At 46.2% G+C, this 21,980-nt stretch overlaps 1 protein-coding gene and 1 long non-coding RNA gene across 3 annotated transcripts in view; both read right to left on the reverse strand.

Moving 5' to 3' along the window:
• Positions 1–675: 675 nt before the first annotated feature.
• DLGAP4 (DLG associated protein 4) overlaps positions 676–21,980 on the reverse strand; it is a 168,867-nt gene continuing 147,562 nt past the window's right edge. For both annotated transcript variants that reach the window (XM_026100077.2, XM_064521372.1), the window contains 6 exons: positions 10,510–10,871; positions 8,745–8,836; positions 7,885–8,294; positions 5,795–5,886; positions 4,036–4,188; positions 676–3,183 (listed from right to left, as the gene is read on the reverse strand). In XM_026100077.2, coding sequence (XP_025955862.1) covers positions 2,968–3,183; positions 4,036–4,188; positions 5,795–5,886; positions 7,885–8,294; positions 8,745–8,836; positions 10,510–10,871 — 1,325 coding nt within the window. In that variant the 3' untranslated portion in view covers positions 676–2,967. The remainder of the gene's footprint in view (positions 3,184–4,035; positions 4,189–5,794; positions 5,887–7,884; positions 8,295–8,744; positions 8,837–10,509; positions 10,872–21,980) is intronic.
• The window catches only part of LOC135330096 (uncharacterized), a 35,286-nt gene continuing 24,472 nt past the window's right edge, over positions 11,167–21,980 (reverse strand). The window contains exon 2 of the long non-coding RNA XR_010391858.1: positions 11,167–11,319. This is a non-coding gene — a long non-coding RNA (uncharacterized LOC135330096). The remainder of the gene's footprint in view (positions 11,320–21,980) is intronic.

The following is a 21,980-nucleotide window of genomic DNA, read 5'->3' on the forward strand; positions in this document are numbered from 1 at the left end:
TGTTGGTGTAGCCCTGACAGATTTAATGTACTTCAGTCCTTTTAATTACAGCAACATTCTTAAGAATATCTCAAGACATCTCTTTCAACCACTGGAACCCAAATGGATCAGCAAGTTTAATCAGATGAGGAACACATGATCTCGTTTCTTCTCCACACCACACTGCTGCACTAATGGGATGACAATTCTGGTGTCCACATCCTCAAGGCCAGGTGGACCTCTGGCTTGAGATAAGCACAAAGCTTGAAGCATGAAGTTCGCATCCTCTGCTTCAGCAATTTAGAGACCTTTCCTCCCTGCCTACTGCCAAGACTCAAGAGCAGGTGGGGGAAATGGGCACCTCTCTGCAAGCTGAGGCATCAGCCGTTGCTCTGTCACCCTAAGCAGGGGCAGGATCTAAGCTGCACACACAGCCCCATCTCTGGATGCCACCAGAGTGCCAGAGCAACAGGGGAACCGGCTTACCTAAGAAATAGCACTGCCAACCCGCAACAGGCACGCGGTTGGAGCAGACATCACATCCCTCCAGAACACCAACAATCTTGCTTCAATCTCCAGCCATCAACCATAGACACCACTTTAACCATTTGAAAGTTTTCAGTTTGCCCTAGAAGGGGAAGAAACCCATTAAAAACCAAACAAGCATGCCGAGGGAGGAAAAACTGCAGACAGCTATGAATTGAGACTGTATTTGTTTATTTTTTTATGGTAAGTCAGCCAGCTGTCCTTGCTGCTGTAGTTTCTGGTCCTCCAAGGTGGCAAGGAAACAGAATGGAAGTCAGGCAGACACACACACTTGCTTCCAGATATCCAGGCTCGCTCAGGAGATTAGCAATGCAGTGCAGTCAGCATCGACATCCCGCTTCACCCATCCTGGCTAGACCCTGGGAAATACACCCCGAGCTCTCAGTGCAACTCACCTAGGATGATGAACAGCAGGAAAAGTGATCTCTGCCCCTGGGATAAGAGCAGATCATTTGACAACTCAGAAGATGGGCTACTGCCCACAGACTACCGGCCCAGGAAAAAGCAATTTTCTGGACCAGTCAACCTGGCAGTCTGGCTACTTTTGGAAGCATAAGTAAAAAATGACTCACATTTCCATGGTGTTCCCAATTTAAGCACTAGAGATCTCTAAACCTGCAAAAGCCTTACAACCCCCCCCCTCCCCAAAAAAAAAAAAAACATACAGTGCAACCCAGCAAGTCAGTATCTCTACCCACAAAGATTAAGACCAATGCTGAATTTGAGTCACATTATTTATGGCCAAAACTTTGAGGGGATCTAATTTCATGTTATGAGATTTATGGTAGGTGGGCAGAAGTCTCTAATAGCACATATGCACAGACAATATACAATGTTCACTCAGACATCATTCAGAGTTTTAGTTTTATTTATTTTTTGCCTTCTGCATCACCAATACCCTGGTTGAAACTTCTTTGGGATTCCTCCCCCACCCCCCCAGCACAAGATCTCCCAACTCGTTCAAGCAAATGAACGAAAAAAATTCCCAGTGAGATCACCCAGCATGGGGCCAAATGCTTATTTTTGAGGGGGCGGCAAAGAATTCAGTGGCAGCAGTCCTGGCTTCAAGAAACCAGACTGAAAAGGAGGCCTATAAAGGGGAAAATGGGCTAAAAAATATTTAGCAATCCTTCCTCTACCCAAAGAGCAGGGAGATAAGGAAAAAATAGTCATCTGATTACACACAGGGTATATATTTTTACACACACTTTTACACACATCTAGATATAGTACATGTAAAAATATATGCTATACATGCGCCCATTCTCACCAAGGTGCTTTTAATACACCATCTGCACTGTGTGTATGGGCATGTATACGTGTGTATGAATTAAATGTACAGGTACTAAGTGTATATGTGCATATGTACACATACATACAGGCAGGCAGCCTACCATCAGCCACCCTTACCTTCCTCTTTGTACAAAAACCCAGTCCTCCCACCCTGTAACACCATTACACCCCCCCCTGCCCCAGCCCACTTTGAAACAGGTCCCCCAGTGTAGCAGCTTCTTTCTCAACAAGCAATTCAAGGGAAATAATTAAGGGAAGGGGAGAAAAAATGAAAGCAAAGTGTGTGTGGCTCATGCCCATACTTTCTCCACGGTCCTTCCAGCTCCCCTCCTGTGCTGGGAGTAGGGTACATTTTTCCTCTTGGGATCAGCTGACCAAACACTGCCCCTTCCCCCTTTGCCAGCTTATTGCACGTTTGTTTCTGGGCTGCATTTCAACACCTCTGCATTACATTCTACAGATCCTCTCATCTTCTCACTTCAATAAAATAGAGGAACACAAACCCGCCACCCTGTCCCTGCCCACCCATCCTCCCCCCACCCACCATCCCCATCAAAAGGAAAAAAAAAATCAAGAAAGGCTGCTTGCTAGCAGAGTGCAACAGTAGTACACACTGAATAGGTGTTCTCTTCAGGAGCTCTGTGGAAGAGAGGTTATTTCTAACACAGTAAACGAAGCCATGCAAAAGGTGGGAGAAAGGGAGCAGAAGGAGGAAAAAATTAAAGGATGAGAAGGAAGAACAGAGGTGAGGAGGAGGAAGAACACAGCATTGCAAGTGCTCAAGGCTTCATGTTTTGTTGTCCTCTTCTTGTAAACAAGCTAATAATTCTCATTAGATAGAACAAGTAAAAAGACTGAAGTTCCAAGTTGAGGGGCTGGAGTTTCCAGGAGTCTGTTCAGTCCATTCAGCAACACCACAGCCAGTGAGAGAAAACGAGAGGGGAATTTTCTTTTTTTGTTGGTTTTTTTTTTGTTTGTTTTTTTAAAATCTTCATTACTTAAAGCTGAGAGAAAAAAGCCAACTCAGGAGCCCTTTTCAAGGATGGCTCATTGTCTCTAGACTGAATAAATCACACTAGTTTAGCGAGAACCTTTTTTCCTTTTTAATGACTTATAAAAGCCACGCGGTTCCTTCCTCTGCCCCTCTGCTCAAAGGCGGGTCTGTGCCTCGGGGACGTAGATCTCGATGCTGTCTGCACTCTCTGTGGCCGAGTTCTGCCGGACAGAGGCAGCCCGCTTGGCTGCCATGAGACGCTTGCGAGCTTCCTGGCGTTGCTTGTCTGAATCAGAGGCTTTGTCCCGGTTCAGCTGGGTTTTGGACTTGGCTGGCTTCTTTGGCACTGGAGGGGGTGGTTTCTTCTCTTCCTTTAGGGAGACAGTAAGGAAAAACCCAAACATAAAATAAAAATGCACATACAGAAGGTTACACTCTACAGTGGGGATTCTCAGTCTGCAGTGCTAAGCAACAGGACTGAGCGACAGGTGAAACAAGCAGGAGCAGTTCTTGAGCAAGGCACTCATCATATAATCAGTTTCCTAATTTCTAGAAGTGGATCATTGTGCATTTAGTGGTGCAGAGGTCTTCTGTTAAGCGGACTGGGGTTTACAGCCTACTTCTGTGGCCCAGCTGTGGATCAGAGCTTAGCACACACAGCATGAAGACCAGACTTCATGCTGGAATCGCAAAATTTTAATATATACCCAGAGTCATAGTACTTTCCTCCCAGAAGTCTGGTCATAAAACCTGGCCCATGAATGCAGCCCACACTGCATTTTCAAAAGGTTCCAGCAGATGCTTTTTACACTACTCAGGACAGAACAGTTGCAACTTTTTTATACAGTGCTTAACACTAGAGGCCTCTGTATTACTGCTCTAAGGATATACTACTCATCTCAGTCATCTCCCCACTGTAACACTTTTTCCCCCCTTGTACAAAATTGTTTCCCTTATTACTCAAGGGGAACGTTCTTAATGCACTGCAAATTGTGCCTGCATGCATGGGGAGGATGGCTGATGAACACTGCAATTGCTTACCTGACCAAGTGTTAAAAGCATCATGAAAGGCAGACACATTATGGAGGGATTACATGGCACAAGTGGGAGACAGCAGAGATTTTACAGATTTTTTTTGTTTGCAGACAGAAATAGCAGAAGGACCTCTGACACCTCAAACATCTGTAAAGTGTTCTGGCCACTCTGAACTGCCCCACACTCACCTTTCTCTCTGGTGTCTCTGCCAACTGCCAGCTGTTAGCTTTCAGGTGGTACAGCTCATCAAATTTCATGCTGATGTCTTCAATGGACAACTGCAGGAGATCCCAAAACCCAGCTAGGTCCTGAGCTGTGGGTCTGGGATTGGCATTAGGGTTCTACATGGAAAAAGCATAAAAAGGCTTATTACAGAATACACCCCCCCCTGCCAACTAGAGCAGTCTGGGAAGCTTACAAATTCACCTTTTATAATTCTACCCTCCTGATAACTAAAACTTCAGATCCCATAGAATACACCAGCCTTAAATGCACAGAGACAAGGCCATTATTCACAGCCAAATACTTCTTTGTCTAAAGATATAGATGGTATTTTTCTTACAGGAGCCCAAAGAAGAATCCTGAAAAGGCACCCTGATAGCAGAAAGCAATAGCTCCATTCTTCCAAAGGCTTCACTGGCTAGTACTAACCCCACAGCCACATCCAAGTGAAGGCCCCCAGAATATGCTTCAGAGCTAGAACACTTAGTTTCTTGTTTAGACATCCTGAATTCAGGCAGAGTAATAACCGAACCAGGAGCTGGACAGCACGCAATGTGCATCACAGCTGTAACATCTGGAGAACTTGCGCCACTATACAGAAATATAACTGGTCACAAGCAAAGTGATTCTGCTACGTTCCCCAGCAAAACAATCTGGAAGTGTATCAGTAATTTTCAAGTTAGGTTGAAAAATTAAGTACTAAAGTAAATTTCTGCCAAATACAAACAGAATTTCCCCAATTCTGAGGCATCTGAACTGCCATTGCAGCCCTGGATTGTCTCAGAGAAACAAGGGATCAGAGGTAAGTCAGTACATGAACTGTCGAAGGAGGACCTCAGAGAGCCTTGAAAGCCTGGCTGCTACTTTTGTTGCTGCTAATCTCTCAGCTATGATCAGCCAGAGATCAGCAAGCAGATGTTCAGCACTTCACCCCCTCCTCTTCTTCCTGAGTTTCTCTAAGTTTCTTTCAAGTAAAGGGGAATTCACCTCTGAGAAAGTTAGCAAAAATCCGTAACACAGTAAAAACTTGAACCCGCCTCCTGTTCTCCCCACAAAACCCTACACAGACTCACGCCCATCTCCAAGTTGCCCCGTTGTGTTCTCAGCAAGAGCAAACCCTTGCATTACATTTGAAGAAATCAAATTCAAGCAGTGCTTTACAAGCATCTAGGGACAGTCCTGTGGAGATGATTAAGCCATCTACATAATCCACATGCAAAGCAAGCATATTTTGAGGGGGACTGCAGGCTTTTCAGACACCTCCCTATTTGGGGAAAACCTCTGTGATTCAGCTTGAAAAGCCCTTTAAAAGTAAGAATAAAGAGGTTGTTTCCAGGACACACAGCAGTACGGCTAGGTAAGGATTCAGACTCAGTCTCAGACAGTGTATTTAGCGTGCCCTGATCAGCAGTTCAGGGGAGATTCCCCTGTGCTCACATGAGCACCAAAAGGAATTGTAAACACTCAACCCTGAGCAAATGACAGCCTAAAATTGCACGTTCAGAATAGACACTGAAGATGTCAGCCTCCCACTGCCCAGCTGCTGTGCAAAAACAGCTTTCATCCATCATGGCATGATTGTCAGGTTGCAGGAGACAGCTGCTTTGGCTTCGCTGTACAGCACTGTTGCACTGACAGCAGTCTTAATAACCACTTATATTCCTACAGTGCTGGTTAGACAAATGCAGCCCCCTCCCCCAAATCAGGAGAAAGATCTGGACTCACCAAGTTTTGTTCACAGAGTCCATGGAATTGCTGGAACTTCTGTGACATTAGTAACTGTGCACTGCCCACTGCACTGAGGACTTTTCCTAAGACTGTGGGAGAAAAAGAAAGTCTTTGTTAAACAGATTGTTAAATGCAGCAAGATGTCTCCTAACAATTGTTTAATTGGAATTACATTTGTCCTGTGAATAAAGTTGTCCTCTTCACGCTTTTAGGACAGTCACACTGATGATAGCCTACTATGATAAATGATGAGCTACTCCCTTGTCTCAACTTAATGATTTCCCCTTGTCCTTCTGCCACCAGTCACCAGGAGAGCTGAAACCATTTTGGGTGGCAGACAACAACATTTTCTGTTTGGAAGAAAGTTGGCTGAGGAAGTGCTAAGTTGAGGAATTCTTGGAGATTTTTAAACACCTTCCTTCTTCTGTTTCATTAGAAAAGGCGTTTCAGAGATCCCTGCAGAACTAACTGCTGTCAGGGAAAGCTTTATTCAAACTGCAGTCAGTGGCTTTCTCTGCCATCTACTATTGCTCCTTCTAGGGCAGTCCAAAAGCAGACCAACTGCACCGAGATCATTACATTAGAGCTGGAAGAAAGGCTGAAGGCTGTTCAAAGTACTATCAGACGAGCCACCAGCACAACTTCAGTGACCTGATCTACAGGCACATGCTCACAGATCATAACCTGCTCTTCCACTCACATATGAGGTAAAGGTGGCAAAGGTAGGAGATCAATCTCCAGCCTTCATTTCCCAGAAGGAATTCGAGTATCAACAGGCTATGGCTTTTAATCATGACACTTAAAATCCAGGACTTTATGCTGTTCTCAGGGGGGTATCTATCCAAGGAGCCTCTGGATATGGCTACATTCCTCTGCTCATTAATGGAAAACAATGCCATATGAGCCTTTCCCTTCCAAAGGAGCACTGGGAGACCCACAATGCATGCAAATGCTCCATGAACAGAGATGAACCGATGCCCTTCCCCCTCCCTGGCCTGCTGCCACATCTAGTGAATCAATTTTGAATGTCTGAAGGTCTGCACATAATTTGGCAAGTGTAAGCCAGGCTCCCTCCACACCCTCTAAATTCTCATTACATAATTTACTAGCAGATTGCTCTTAATGCTACAGATGATGCCATGCTAGTCCCAGTGTGCAAGACAGCACTCTTGCCACAGGCAGGAAAAGGACAATCTCATATATCCTGTGCCCTGAAGCAGGCAGAGCCCCAGCACTGCCTATCCAACTTTGCAGCCAGTACAGCATCTTAGTGCAACAGAGTTTGAGATTAGCTGCTCCCACCTCCTGGCAACAGTGAGCTACAACTGAGTTTCACCATCATTTCACCAAACAAAACAAAAACAAACAAAAAAAAATTGAAACAGGCCCAAAATAAAGATCAGGCCCTCTGCAACTGAGTACCTAAATTTTCACTGTGTACACCATATGCATTCTCTTCACCACAAGAAGCAGAGTTTTGTTTACTCATTTGAAAATAAAAGAACATACCATCCCAGGGACTGAACCCTACGCAATTAGATGGCCTTGTCTTCACCACACATGTATTGGTGTATTTAGCATGAATTAAATGAAGGTAGCCTATATGAAGAAGCCTCTTTGCTGTGAGGACAAGTCCACAGATTCAACAGATCAAACAGGTTCAGAAGTTGTAGTTCCCTCTGCCTCACTGCCAAATAGACTTTCAAAAGCCAGCTTGAACATAACAGGATAGGCACGAAGAGAGATCCCATTGCCTCCCTGAAAGCAATCTCTTCAAGTGTTTAGATGTCTTGACCAGTCAGAAGCTGTCATCACCCCTAAAGTCTTTCCTGCTGCATCTTAGTATTATTTCCTACTCCAGCTGCAAGAAAAAGCTGGGGACATGTTCTATGCCTTCTGGCCCTTCCTGTCCTTTTCAGGGACAAATTGTTCCTTGCTGCATACTCACCTTCATGTTCTACTCTACCCTGCAGGTTACCAGCAGTTTAACTGCAGAAAGCTGATCCCAATATTCAGCTTCAACTCCTTCTTAAAGGAGGAGCTGCTAGGCTGTTCCAGCCTGGTGTCCAGAAGTTGGCAACACCTACCTTCTTCAGAGAGATTGTTCTCTTTGGTCTCCTGGTCCATCTGACGGCACCACCCTTCTAATCGCTCTGTTTCTGCCTGCAGCAGCTTCAGAAACCAGTACCCATCCCGCCGGCAGGCTCCTGGCTGCGTTGGTTCTGATGGTGAGGTGGAGGAAGTCTCAAGCCAAGGGTCAGGAGGAGGGAGAGAGGAAGGCTCCAGGGCTGGGTCGCTGTTATCTCCATAGGAGAGGTTTCTCTTAATCTGTGAGGGCTTGGCTGGTTGCCTGGTACTGGCATCAACACTAACAGAGTTGTTGTGTTGGGGGCACTCAGCAAGGCTTCTCTCAGATGATTTACAGCTAGAGTTATTAGGTTCTTGTGTGTCAGAGTCTGTGTCCTGTTTGGAGGACATACTGCGAGAGTGGCTGTTTCTAAAGAAATGAAAAGCAAACATTAGATGGCAGAACTCAACCTGGTTGGCTTCACACGTGACAATAAAATGCATTTGTTTATGATGTCTGCAGCTGAACCTCATCCCCACAACCTCCCCCTCCTCTCACACAAACACACCACACATTCAGACAGACAAAATAAGGTTGCCTGCTTACTGCAATAGGCCATTCAGACAAGAGGACTGACGCACATCTATAATTATATCTTGGACTTTTTTTCCCCCTTTTACTTCAAACTCCCATTGATTTGGCTGTTTACAGAATAAGTACTTTTTGCAGTGGGTATGTGCTGCGGAGAACACCACTCAATAGACCCCCCCCATTCATCACCATTCGTATTGAAACAAAGATGCAGAGAAGGTCTAAGCGTGGGAAGCGCACTTCAAAAGAAAGGAGCAGGAATTACAAAAGCCTGCGTCTTTCACTTACCGCCACTCGTCCTCTACCTGTACCCCGATGGACTGGAATTTGGTGGCTGGCGGAGGAGGCTCCTCTTTTGCCACTGGCTGAAGGCAGTCAACCTTATTAAACAAAAAGATACAGACAAAAACAGACACAAGAACTTGCTGCCGGAATTCACATTAGTCGACCAGGAGCAGCACTGCACAAACACACAGCATGCTGACACTACATGCCAAGTGCAGAGCCGTTTTAGGAGAGGCACAAGGCTACTGCTCAAGTCAGCCTCCCTGTATCAGAACTGTATTCGGCCTGGCTCCTACCAGGCATCTGCTCTGAAGACTATCAAGCTCTGCCATCTGCCACTGTTTGCATGGCAGGAACATGCTAGGAAGGGCTGTGTATTCCTGAGGGAGCAGCTCTGTGTGTGGCATACACCACAGGCAAAGACTAAGAGCTTCAAGAGAGGGCAGCAATCTGATTAAGACAGACAGCAAAGCCCAGTCTCCTTTCTCTTGGGGACTGACACCCTCCACAGCCCTGGATAAGAGGGTTAAGGAGGTTTTAGGAAGGAAATCCAGGCAGTGAGGCAGATGGCTTAGAAACAGTCTGGGGGGGGGGGGGGGGGAAGGGGCCCAAGTTAGCCAGCCTCTGTAATAAGAGTTCTTTTGCCTGCCCTTCAGTGTGTGTTGTACTCCACTAGTTGTGCAACATGCACCTAACTGGCCAGCCAGCCTTGCTGCAAAGCCAAGGAGAACCTAATACAGAGCTTCAGCATCATCAAGGAGGGACAATGAGTGCTGGCTGAGCTCCCAGCACATACAACACTCACTACACTCAACTACAGACAGGATGGGAGACTCTGGACTGACCCCAGCTTGAGCACAGAAGATTTTAAACCAACTGTAGCAAGTGTACAAGCCTGAGGGCGAGAGTTATGAAAACGGGGACACAACAGCTGAAGGGGTGTCGTGTGTGCACTGATGCAGTGCTGTCACAATGGTGGCCACAAAGCACACATTCTGCATTCAGACTTGCCAAAGTGCTGAAGTTCCTATTTGCAGGTTGTAACCTGCAGCATTGAATGAGGACTTTGGGACAGAGCCAATGCTTACAGTAGTTAGCCACCTATATCTGAGAAATCTGTCCACACAAGAGGGACAATTGCAGATGACTTAAGAGTCTGCCAATTAAAGCATGGGTTTGCACTACTCCCGAACTGCCTCTCATTTGAGTGCACAATCAACAGCTCTTTCACACTGATTTGCAGAGTTAACTTCTGGCAAGAGAAGCAGCAACCTGTTGGCACAGACAGCCAACACAGGGGAATGGTGGACACTGAGGGAACACTTCTTCCTGCCTACAGCCTTTTAAACCATTTCACACTACTTAAGCCCTAAATACACATAGATCTTAAGTAGAAGGGTCTGCCTCAGAAGAAAATTGTCTCTAGAACCATGGTGGAGAAAGAGCAAGTTGACTTTAAATAATACATAGTAAAGACCACAGTATCAGCACATGGATATTTGCAGCAAAAAGCCTCTTTAAAGAAAGAGACTCACCCAGTTAACAGGTTTCCAACTGCGTTATAAGATACTTTTAAATTTTGTACTAAAATAACTTATTCATTTCTGATTTCCCCTCTGGCTACATGGTAAGTTGGTTCTACAAGCCATTTAATTTCTTTTGGTATTTTGGGTGGGTTCAGATGCACATTTGGCTACACAATGCACACACTAAACGCATGGGTTAAGGACATTCCTTAGAACATAAAGGAGAACAAACTATTCCATACTTGTATTCCTATGGACGACAGCTTTCTTTTGGGGATGTTCTCCACTTTAGGCTCTTCACTAGTCAGAGTCCCTTTGTCACTTTTCAAAGTTGCATTTTTCTGGGGTAACTCTGGAGTCTCTCTAGCTGGAGTCACAACACTGCCTCTTGTCACGCTGGGTGTCCTGGTACTGTCCAAGCTGTCTGAAGAATTGCTCAGTCCTGACTGGCTGGTCACCTCGCTCTTGTGGTCTTGGCTATCCAGGTAGGTGTCTTGCGCCGATTCAGTGCTGCTCTGCACAGTGACAGAGATGAACGGCTTTGATGTGGTCCGAGGTGGGACAGGAGGTGGAGTCTTTTTATATGCCACTAGGCATGATGAACCTGCAGTAATGGAGGTGGGAAGAACAGAGAATGCAAGAGACAGATCGGAGACAGTGACAGTGAGAGAAAGAAAAAGCAGGTCAGTTATAACATTCCAGAGACACCCTCCAAGCAGAAGCTTGAGGCAGAAATACAGAAACACAGTCTACAGCCAGCAGCTCACACTGGATAACCCAAATCAAAGCATAAGGGGAAGCAGAAGGCAGAGCCAGAGCTAGCTTGCAACAAAAGTCAGAAGAAATGCTATGATGTGTGAAAGGCTGGAAATGGAAAGGAGGTATAGAAAAGCCTCCCAAGAATGCTACAAGGTTTGGCAGGTGCAAGCCTCCACGTGGGGGGAACTCTGGTTAAACCCTATGTTTTAGTGTCCTAGAACAGCCAAGTGTCTCAGCTCTTTGCTCCCATCAGTTGACAAGTTTCAGTGTCTGGACCAGGCTGGTGTTTTTTCCTACAAAAATGGAAAGAAGCCATAAAGTCTGTTAGATGCTGATTTTAGGAATGCATGCCTGAAGTACTTTAAGAATCTAGCTGCCACATTTCCATTCATATGCCCAGAGGTGCCAAGCAGCACTGCAACAGTCTTACCGGGTGCTTAGGCACCTTCACAGGGCAGTGGCAAATTCTTTTGCCTGAATGACAGTCTTTTGCAGTTTTTACTCAGGAAGCAGGAAACACTGTATCTAGCCCTTCCCTCCACATGCATCTCTGCTCAGAAGACAGGATTAGTCAGGCAGGTGAGCTTTTGGGATGAGGTGGGTCTGAAAAGGACCATGAACATCATCTCTAGGATTTCAGTCCCAAATAGTCCAAACTTAACTGCAACACCCAGGCAGGAAACAGCATTCCAATCTTGTCACAAGGACAGTTACTAGGAACACATCAGAAATCCCACTCTACCAAAACTGTTGCCAGAACAGATCACATCAAGCCAGAACTGTGATCTTTGAACAGACCATGCAAGAGAGAGACACACTTGTGCCTTCCAGGACCCACTGGAATAGAAGCACAAAATCCTAGAACACTGGAGGATGGAAGGGACCTCTGGACATCACTTCATCTTACCCCCAGCTCAAAGCAACTTAGATCAGATTGCTCAGGGCTTTGTCCATTTCAGTTCTGAAGACTGAGGATGGAGATCCCACCATCTCTCTGGATCGGTATCCCAGTGTTTGACCACCCTCACCAGGAAAAGATTTTTTCCCCCCCCTCTTACCTGCATAAAGCCACAAGCTCCAACTTTAATGCCACAGGTATTAAGGCATGAGCAGTACAAGTATCAGTACACTTGCAGGAATTAAGCCTTGACTGAACTTTTTCTTTTTAAAGATCAATTGTCCCAAGACAAGCAAGAAGGACCAGGCCTCTTGCTAGCATAGCTAAGTCCATGTCAATAGGGAGGGGACAGATGGGAAGAGGCAGTGTGAGAGGCAAAAACACTCCCACAGAATTTGTATCCATAACCAATGTGCTCTGATTAGGCACTGAAAGATGGAGGAACATGAGAAGCTGCTAACATGGAACTAAGTCATGTTAAACAAACTACTGACCCTACATTTAGGCTGTTAACCAGACTGCCTTTCATGGCATGAATCCGGGCAGGATCTCAAAGGCACAAGAGTAACACCAGTTACCTCCTGCCCCAGGTACACTAAGTCCAGCACAAGCTGAGCAGTGTCATGGTTGCCACAGGAGCAGGCCCAATCCCTGACCTCTCATCCCAGCCCTTACACCACTTGCTGCTGCATGCTCTGCATGACTGCAAGATGGACTTGCAGTAGGGAACCACATAGCTGAAAAATAACCAGAACAAGCTACTTTGTTTGGGGACTGGGTTATTTTTCAGCTTGATCAGTTCCTGATGCTATTCATAGTGCTGCCAAAAGCAGAGTAAACTGCTTAGGCCAGTCTGAGCCCACAACTGCTGGATGTCCAGCCAGAACAGGAGCATATTATGCAATGTAAAAACCATCCATCATAATTTCCTAAGAGGTCAGATGCAAGTGCTCCAGGCTGTCACATTTACATGTCCAAACATAGGTATTTAGCCAATATGTCACTCAATCACATAACCAGAATGCAACTGGTACTAGAAGCTCACTACTAATGGAGGACTAAAAGGGCACCAGCATTTTACTTCCTACCGGTCAGTGCCAAATCACTCCCTTTTCTTTGCAGAGCAGAACCCCGTGCATTCAGGCCAGCAGCTGCCTTTGCTGCAGACACTGGAGCAGCACCAGCTCAGAACTGTCTTGCTCCTCTAAGCAATCCGAGAGGATCAGAGTGCTTCTTCTGGCAGTGGTACCAGATTACATGGTCCCTGACCCTTCTTTGGCAAAAGCACTTGCACAACCACATGCTGAACTGCACCACAGAGTTGACCTCTACCTGAAGTTACTTTACAGCATTTGGTTCAGCATGCAACTGCACAAACTGCCAGCACAGCATAAGGCAGGGAAGTGCTAAGGCAGCACAGTTACTGCATGACTGCCTCCCCTCTTCCCCCAGGTTCCCTGCTGGACATCCCCCAAAGCTTCCCTAGGTGTAACACAGATGTGGCCAGAGTAAAACTTTGTTACAGATGTTTTGCCTGTCCTGCCCTTGGCTACACCTACCCAGTCACAGAACATAGCCTACTACACTAGTAAAGCATTCCTCATGCAAGTACAGCTGAAACAGTCCTGTCCCTTAACAGAGGCCCCCCTCCCCCCCACACCCAGTTCTACTGCTAAACAACCTCTTGGTGTGTGCTGAAATAACTCAGCTGCCATAGGCACCTACTTGCCCAGAAAACACCTCTGAAGGCTACTCTGGCAATCTGAAGGAAAAAAAGATTTCAGAAATAAATTTTCACTCATAACTGCCTGCTGGAGCAGAACAGCACAGCAGAGCTGGCAGACGCTGCTGGAGCTTCAGGAGGTCAGAGCCCAGCTAGCTATGACGGCAAGAGAGAAGGAGGCCACTGAGCACTCCACAGATGAGGAGGAGAAGTGCCCATGCAATCATTTTGCCAATGCTGTCCAATGGAAGAGCAGCAACTTAAACTGTCATGGCAGTTGCTAAGCCAAGTCTGAAACCTTGCCTGTACAGCTCATACTAAGAGGTGTGTAGGAGCAACTTAAGCAAAGCAATAGCAGAAGCACCCCTTCGTAAGCTAGGGCCATACTACCAGAAAGCAGAAAGTTCATCCTGCCAAGCATTACTGTACCAGAAGGCTACACTGGCTCTTACCAAGGACAAGCACAAGCCACCCAAATGGTAGGTGAAGAAAGCCCATCCATATGACCCTCCAATTAAATACCTTTTTTTACCCTCTTGCATGGCCTCTCTGGTCTTCTCCATGTAGCAGTGCACAGCCCTGGAGCAGCAGATGTGCCAGGAACTGCTGTGACATCCCCTGCCACCCCAACAAGGAGCCTCTGTGACATTGCCCAGGTTGCAGCAGCATGAACAGGAAGAGTTTGTGTTTCACTTCTGCTGGCATGTTTACAAGCAGCGCAGCTCAGGTTTCCCAGCTGCTGTTTACACCCAGAGTGCGGTACTGTAATTAGCAAAGTAAATCAATTGCTCTCCTGATATCGAACACTGCATCTAGGCAAAACAAGAGGACAGCAGCAGAGTTCTGCCTAAGCAGTCACCATTTCAGCACAGACAGGAAAAGGCAGCAGAATTTCCTGGGGGAAGATCAAGGGTGTTTGGGGGTTACAAAACTAAACTCCAAATCTAGCCTGCCATCTACCAAACAGGCAGTAGGAACATGGTTTGTGGTGCCTTATAAAGGGGGAAGTTGCAGCTTCCCCTCTTGTCTTGTTCCCAGTGATCCTGTCATTACATCCTGCTCAGCTGAAGGGCATCATGGATTTTGCTAAAAGGGAATCCCATAGTACCAGCAGCAAAATGCTTCCATTAACATAAGTGTGGGGGACTAGGTGAGCCACAAAAACAAGGCTATGGCTCCAACAGCTAATACAGATGAGGAACACAAAAAGATCAAGAGCCTTGAACAACTGAGGATGCTTAGGAGACTAGTGCAATTAAAAATTAATCCCTCTCAAGCCTTCTGTGACCATAAAACAGGGACTTCAATTGTGCAGCAGACCCAGAAACCACACTTGACCTAGAACGAGCTTAGAAAGCCAAAGTCAGTGTAAACCCACCTAGAACATGATCTGCCCTTCTTCCTCGACACACAAATGTGAGCTAGATTACAGTGTTTTGCATCTGTGGGAAGAGGCAAGAAACAAAGAAGCTAAGAATATCCCAATGTTTTCGCAGGTACAAAGTGCTACTACTGGAACAACCAAGCAGGCAGCACCCCTGATGGCCCATCAGTGGGTCATTTCATTCTGCTGTTTGTCCCTTGGGTGCAGCACCATCAGCTGAATTTGCTTGTGAACATCAGCCAACACTCCAAGAAGGTGCTGAAGAGGATGTGGAAGCATTGCTTAAGCTTCCAGTTCTGCAGCAGCCTCTTCCTGTCCAAAGGACCCGAAGTGGCTGCGCTCCCAAGACTTATCTAAGCAAGCTCTTGGGATCCACAATTGTGCTGTGGATGATTGATTTTTTTTTTTTGGGGGGGGGGGGGGGGGCGCAATGACTTTATAGCTTTCCTCACATATTTTTAGAAAGCAACACATTTCAGAACAGCACCTTCCACGTGACTTTACCCGCTGCTTTCTGGAGCTTGGGCAATAATCACCAACTTGGCCTCCTGCAGGAGAGTGCCCCCCCCCAAGTCTTAGGCTGGAGAGACCTCCTGACCCCCAAGCCTGTTGGACATATTCTCTGCACTTCTCTCCCTTTACTTTCTGGAGAATCAGGCAATTGCTTCTTGAAACACTGAAGTGTAGGTGACAAAAGAAAGTTAAATACAGTACTACCTTAAGAGGCCCCTGGTCAAACACCACCAGGCTGTGCTTACCTGCTCAGTACCTGGCAGCACAGCAAAGGTATTTGGTTTCAGATTTAAGTATCATAATTGCTGTCAGGTGTGCATCTGGCATGACATGCACAGTTATTTTGTTACTGCTGATTCAATACAGCCTGGTGGTATTTTTAATCTCTCAGTGATTTCAAGGATCTGTTTAAGTCATCCTCATTTTTTAAATTCTCTCAAAAGCCCCAAATCATTAACATTCGTAAAGTCAAGTCAGACTTCCCTCAAACATATTAGCAGGACTAATTGCTATCACTTTCCTGCTCTATGGGGCCCTTCTCCATTAGAAGATGACAGAATAATCACATTTCCTTGTGCATAAAGCAATATATTCTGAAATAGTCCTTCCTACTACAAGATAAGCTCATTTGTCTCTTAAATGAAACACTAACGATCTTCCAGCAAACTAGAATAGCCACCAATGGCATTATCCCCTCAGACTTTGGGCATGTTTCTTTGGACTTGTTTCCAACAAGGTCTCAGACTAGGAGTTACATTTAGAGGTAGTTTTCAAATGGGAAATGAAACTGGGATAGCCACATTCCAGTTTGACTTCTGATTTTCCATGAACTTCCAGAACACTCCAAGGCTGAGACTACAATGAACTATGGGATGTTTTATTTGTAGAGAGTCCAAGTAAAAATGATTCCCAGCAGCCACTGAAGACACAGGGTTTTTATTATTGTGTGGTTCACAGCAACCTCCTCAGACCTTATTTTTATATTCAAAATTATTGTTTCTAGCCCTTATGGCCATGGAGGTTAACAGCACTCAGGCCTACTTGCATCTGTATTTGGCCCGTATAAAAGCTGTTTCAGTATTTTGTAGTTTGAGGGCCAAGATTCCTGCATCAGTTAAAGGCACAGGAGAGAAGTATTACCTACATTTTATTACTGAACAGGAAAGCATTTCCATCTAGATGCAAGGGGGATCTTTGCGTGAAGAATAAGAGGCACTGCTGCTACAGTTTGAATTTCTGGTGCCCTCTCAGCTGCAAGAAGGGTTCAGTATTGCAGTGCATACACTTAACACCCCAAACATCATTTTCATAGCACAGAGGAACTTGTCAGCGGAGGGCAGCAAGCACAACAGCACAGCCAGATACAGCAAGCAGAGAGATTCTGGTTAAAAACTGCACAAGCCTCAGGTTCAGGTGCAAGCTCAAAAGCGTTCATGCCAAACCAAATAGACGTCTCTAGAGAGATTAAGTTCCTGCAACAAGCTACCTTAGAGCTCCTTGGATGGGGGTAGGCAAGGGGATTTAGCTCAATTCGTGGAGACACCCAGAAAAACATGCTCAAACCATCTCGTGCTTCGAAGGAATGGCTATTTTTAGAAGGCAGGCAAAAAAATCTAAAGATACCTTACACTAGTTAAGCAAAACCACACTCCTGGAAAGCAAAGCTAAATGATTGAGTTCATTTAAAGACAGTTTACTGAAGTGCTATAAATACCTACTCCCTCAGTGTTTTCCATTTGTAAATCTTAGCAATACTCATCTTTGGAGAACAAGGAAAAAAATCCCTACTCTTCTCCACACTACACAGGAAAATAGAAGCCTGCCAGGGAAGTAAGATGCTCACGGTCAATAAACCAGCAGGAGAGTCAGGGGGGGATTCTGGAGCTCTCTTGCAGTCTACCTACACCACTGAAGTACAGCCTAACTCTCCATTAATGGATACATCCATGAGCTGTATCACTGGTGAGACACTTACCCACATTTCAGTCAATGAAACTGTCCTGTTTCCATGGAAACAGGACATGCCTGTAGTGACCTACAGAGTGACCAGCCCTGCAAAGCTCTTCTGAAGCCCTCACTGACACTCAAGAGCAGCCTCTATAGTATCTAACCAGCTCCCAACAGCCCTCAGCTTTTGCTTACTGTAACTGCTGTTTCCTTCTAATTGCCTAGAGATAATACACAAACCTGACTGTGCTTTCAAGTCAAATTACAAAGTACTCTCCAGGTAATGCTTGTTACCAATTAACCTCCCAGAGAGCTCAAGGAAAGAGTATGTCCACAGCTGAAGCTTGGGAGAAAGCACTACCACTTCTGCCCAGACTCACACTATGGCCCTTGCTTAATCCAGACAACCTAGCACAGTTTTTGAAGACCTCACTGGAAAAATTTAAGCTTAGGGCAATGTGAGGGCAACATAGTCATAGCACAGTTCAGCAGCCAGAGCAAGAGGCCCAGCAGCCTGCTTGCACACTGCTGGAGTCACAGCCAAGGCAAGGAGGTCACTGCCTCATGACTGCCTGTGACTCGTGGTGCAAGTTGCTTCTTCTGCCACCTATACAACCAGCCGAGACAGATAGCTGTCTCAAGGACAGATAAAAATGAGGTCCTGGGCTGGTGCATTCTGCCCCTCATCCCTCTATACAGGCAATAGGACATTATGCCCTCACAAGCCTAGCCTCAAAAGCAAAACACCAGTATGTCAGCATGGGAGCATAACCAGAATCAACAAGGGACGTGGGTCTGCAGCTGAGATCAAGGAGAGATGAGGGGGAACAGTCTTGTCTCTCCCACCCACTCTCTGACAACATAAGTTGGAGGTGATTCCCTGAAAAAAACACCAAGCAGCAGGCTTTACTAATAGCAGCTTTGGAAGACAACAGAACCTTGCTTAGATCCATACCTAAGTCAGTTTTCCTGATCCAAACAGCCATAGCAAGTTGCTATTTCCACTTTAAATGAACAGCCTTAACCAACCTTTGAAATAAGCATACATTAGAAAGGGAGGTGCCCTATTAGTAATAAGTGATATTTTTCCCACACAGGCACACTGGTTTCCTCTGGGAGCACCCAAAGTCACATCTGCCTACCAGCTGACCCATATTCTATCTCCCTGTTGCTATGGCCTGTATCAGGTTTCTAGACTATATTTCAGCTACCTTGCCGTTCTTTGTAGAAAGAGGAAAAGAAATCATTTCTTTGCTTTAAGGCAAGAGAAACACCTACATCCTCACAACCCACATACAAAAAGACAGCCAGAGAAGTCAATGCAGCAAAGCCTCAGTTGCCTCCTCCTCACCATTACAAGTAGCAAGCGCTTCCACATTTTAGAGGGCTACAGCATTAAACAAGAGTTGCAACACGTAACTAGGTCTTGGTTTCTCAGATGGGAAGCCACTTGCAAGCGCTGGTCAAAAAAAGCAGAGGTGTGTTGAGAGATCTGTGTTGCCCGCTCCTCCTTGTTCAGGTTCAGTTCCTACCTTGCTCACAGCACTCCCATAGATCTTTAAGGCTACCCTAGCTGGATAATATTTTTAGCCTATTTATTCATTTGTTACCTGTTGTTAACAAACAAGGGACTGCCCTGCATTTACTTGACCAGTGCCAAGTACAATAAGCTCCCGGATATCACCAAAACAAAAGAACTGGACTTATCTGAAGAAAAAGGACCTCAAACTCAAAGGAGCACCTTTCAAATGCCACAATCAAGATGAGAGCTTTTTCTCCCAACTACAAATACAGAAGCAAAAGGCTTCCCCCAAATATCAGCAGTTTATTTTTAGACTAACAATACAGCTTTCATCCAGAAATGCACCACAAAATACCTTACAGAACAATTTGTATTCTCTGTTCATCCATGACCAAAATGCCTTTGGGGTGAATGGCAGCATTAGTTAACAGCAGGGAGCAACTACGCTGGATGGATTAGGAACTACCTGGGGTATGTCAACTAAAGCAAGGCAAGCAGGAGGAAAGGGTGGGAATAACATCATTCTGTTTCTCAGGACTGCACAGGATTTTCAACTGCCATTTCCAATTAGATGCCCAGTCCTGGGGGGGGGGGGGGGGGGGGGAGATGCAGAAATGTTTAAGCAGTGAATGAAAGGCTAAGAGGGCTGTGTTCTCTTTATACGAGGGGCCTTTTCAACATAGAGTTTCAGGGTTTCTTGAGATGCAACTTCTCTGCTTGAATATTGCTACAAATTCCAAATACGAACAATAAGCACATTTATTCTCCTGGAGGGTGGGGAACCTTCCCTCCCTCCCCTTTCAAAAAAAACTCCAAATAAACAAGAAACAACTTGCAAGAGGTCACAAATTCAAGAGACATGAAGCATCAGATTACATCACCCAAGAAAGCTGGGATTTTAAAGAGTGGTATCTTAAACTGTTGGGATTCTGGCTGATTTGGTCATCTCCTTTCAGCATGCATCAGTGAGTGCTATACATAGAAAGCCAACCAGACACTCCTAAACCCATCTGCAGTAACTATTACAGGGGCTTTCATTTGTATTAAAAGTGACATTGTAATTTCTCCACACCCTCAAAGTAATTTTCAGTACAGGCTTGAGGCAAGTCGCAGCAGTGATACACAACTCCACCCTGCTCCACAGATAGACAGCTTGCTGGATGTGGATCCTCATTTTGGGATTCAGGCAGGTCTCCAATTCAACTAGCACTGGGCCTTAGCATATGTGAGCATTTTTTTTTCCCTCTCAAGCTGTTAATAAGCGCCAAGATTTCACCAAGATGCAAAACACCCACAATCCTTCCTCTAGAAATCACTGGGAAGGGTGTCATGAGTGCAATGCTAGAAGGAAAAGCAGTATTCCAACTTTGACACAGTTGGGCGTCTGCTCCCAAAGGGACAGGGCCTCCTGCATCTCAGGTGTTAGCTCATTGCCCATTTAGTGTTAGCACACAGGTTATTCACAAGAGGAGTGATGGGGAGGATAAGCGACCATGTTTTGGTGTGCCATTGATCCACACAAGGAGTCAGGCAGTGCTTATCCCCCCTGAACATCCCCTAAAGGCAGCTAAAGCTTAATAAGCCAAGAGATGTGTTCCCTGTAGATGGGTTTCTTCACAAGTTCCCAGAGCTGTCTGCTCACCATTTACTCTTCCACAGTATCTACCAAGATCAGGATCTTAGGCCAGAGCCATGCTCCAGGAGTTTAGTCAACATAGCAAGAGTCACCAACCTGTATCAGCACCCTCTTGGGCAGATGCACAAAGTTCACCAAATGCCTCCGCCGGCCAGCTTGTTTTACACAGGTTGGGTAGTGATGGAGACACCAACAGATTCTTTTTAGCACTGTATATCATCTTGACACCACTGAGCTCTGTCGACATGGCTAAGTCAGCACAGCTAGGGCTGCAGAGCCTCCAAACCAGGTAAGTCCCCCTCCAAAGGTACATGAGCAGTCTTAAAAATAGACTGCCTCCTCCCCATTGACCACAGCACAACTGTTTCAGAGCCAAATTCCCTGCTGTGCAGGACCCCTAAAGCGGAGCAGACACAGCAGCAACTGTCAAAGTGACAGTGCAATCCTAGGCCCACAGCAGTTTGGGGGAGGGAGGCTGACAAAAGTGTGGGGAATTTGCAGTGACAGAAGTTCAGCTTTGCTCAAAAGCCACATTCAGATATGCCATTTTCCCCCATTTACTGTTGTCCAGGGGAACACAGAACTGGCAGGAGAGCCAGCGCAAGCAGAGGCCTCAATGGTGATGAGAGTCCTTTACGTACCGGGCTGACAGCAGTCCTTTAAGAGCAGCACCATTGACATGGCAGGATTCATTGCATCGCTGAGGAGACTGGCAGCCTGTTTACTACCTGGCTGCACAGACGGCTCCCCCGGCCCCCTCCTTGCCTCCTGCATACACCCTAATGGGATCCTTTCATTCAGAGCAGCAACGCGCTGGCTCTGACCCAGGCGTGAGTCACCGCAGGCCCAGGGGGAGGAAGTGACTCCTTTGGCTGCCTTGGCAGCAAGGCTCCTGAGGAAAGGGGCTGGCTGGGGAGGAGTCTGAAGCATTTCTGTGCATACAGCAATATTCACAGGGAACCCACGCTGCTGCTTCTCCTGCCCCTGGAGGAGGCAGGAAAGCCCTGCAGATAACTGCAGCTCATCCTCTCCAGAACAGGTCATCAGTGAGGGGCTGAGCTCTGAACCACTTGTACTATGGAGACAAAAGATTTCTGCAGAAGAGATACGCCTGCCCCTCAGACAGTTGCCAGACAGGACAGGCCACACAGCCTTCACTGCAGCCTGTGCCAGATCTCGCATTCTCAATTGAGAAGGTGACACTGATGACGGATGGGAGCAGACACTGCCTTGCAGAGCCCACCAAGGAGCACTGCCAGCTGGAGGGCCACTGCCTCCCCCTCAGACACAGCCAGCCAGAGGCTGCAGAGCAGCTCAGGGCACTGCCAGCT

This window comes from Dromaius novaehollandiae, chromosome 16 (assembly GCF_036370855.1).
Source record: "Dromaius novaehollandiae isolate bDroNov1 chromosome 16, bDroNov1.hap1, whole genome shotgun sequence".
In the NCBI taxonomy this organism is placed as follows: Eukaryota; Metazoa; Chordata; class Aves; order Casuariiformes; family Dromaiidae; genus Dromaius; species Dromaius novaehollandiae.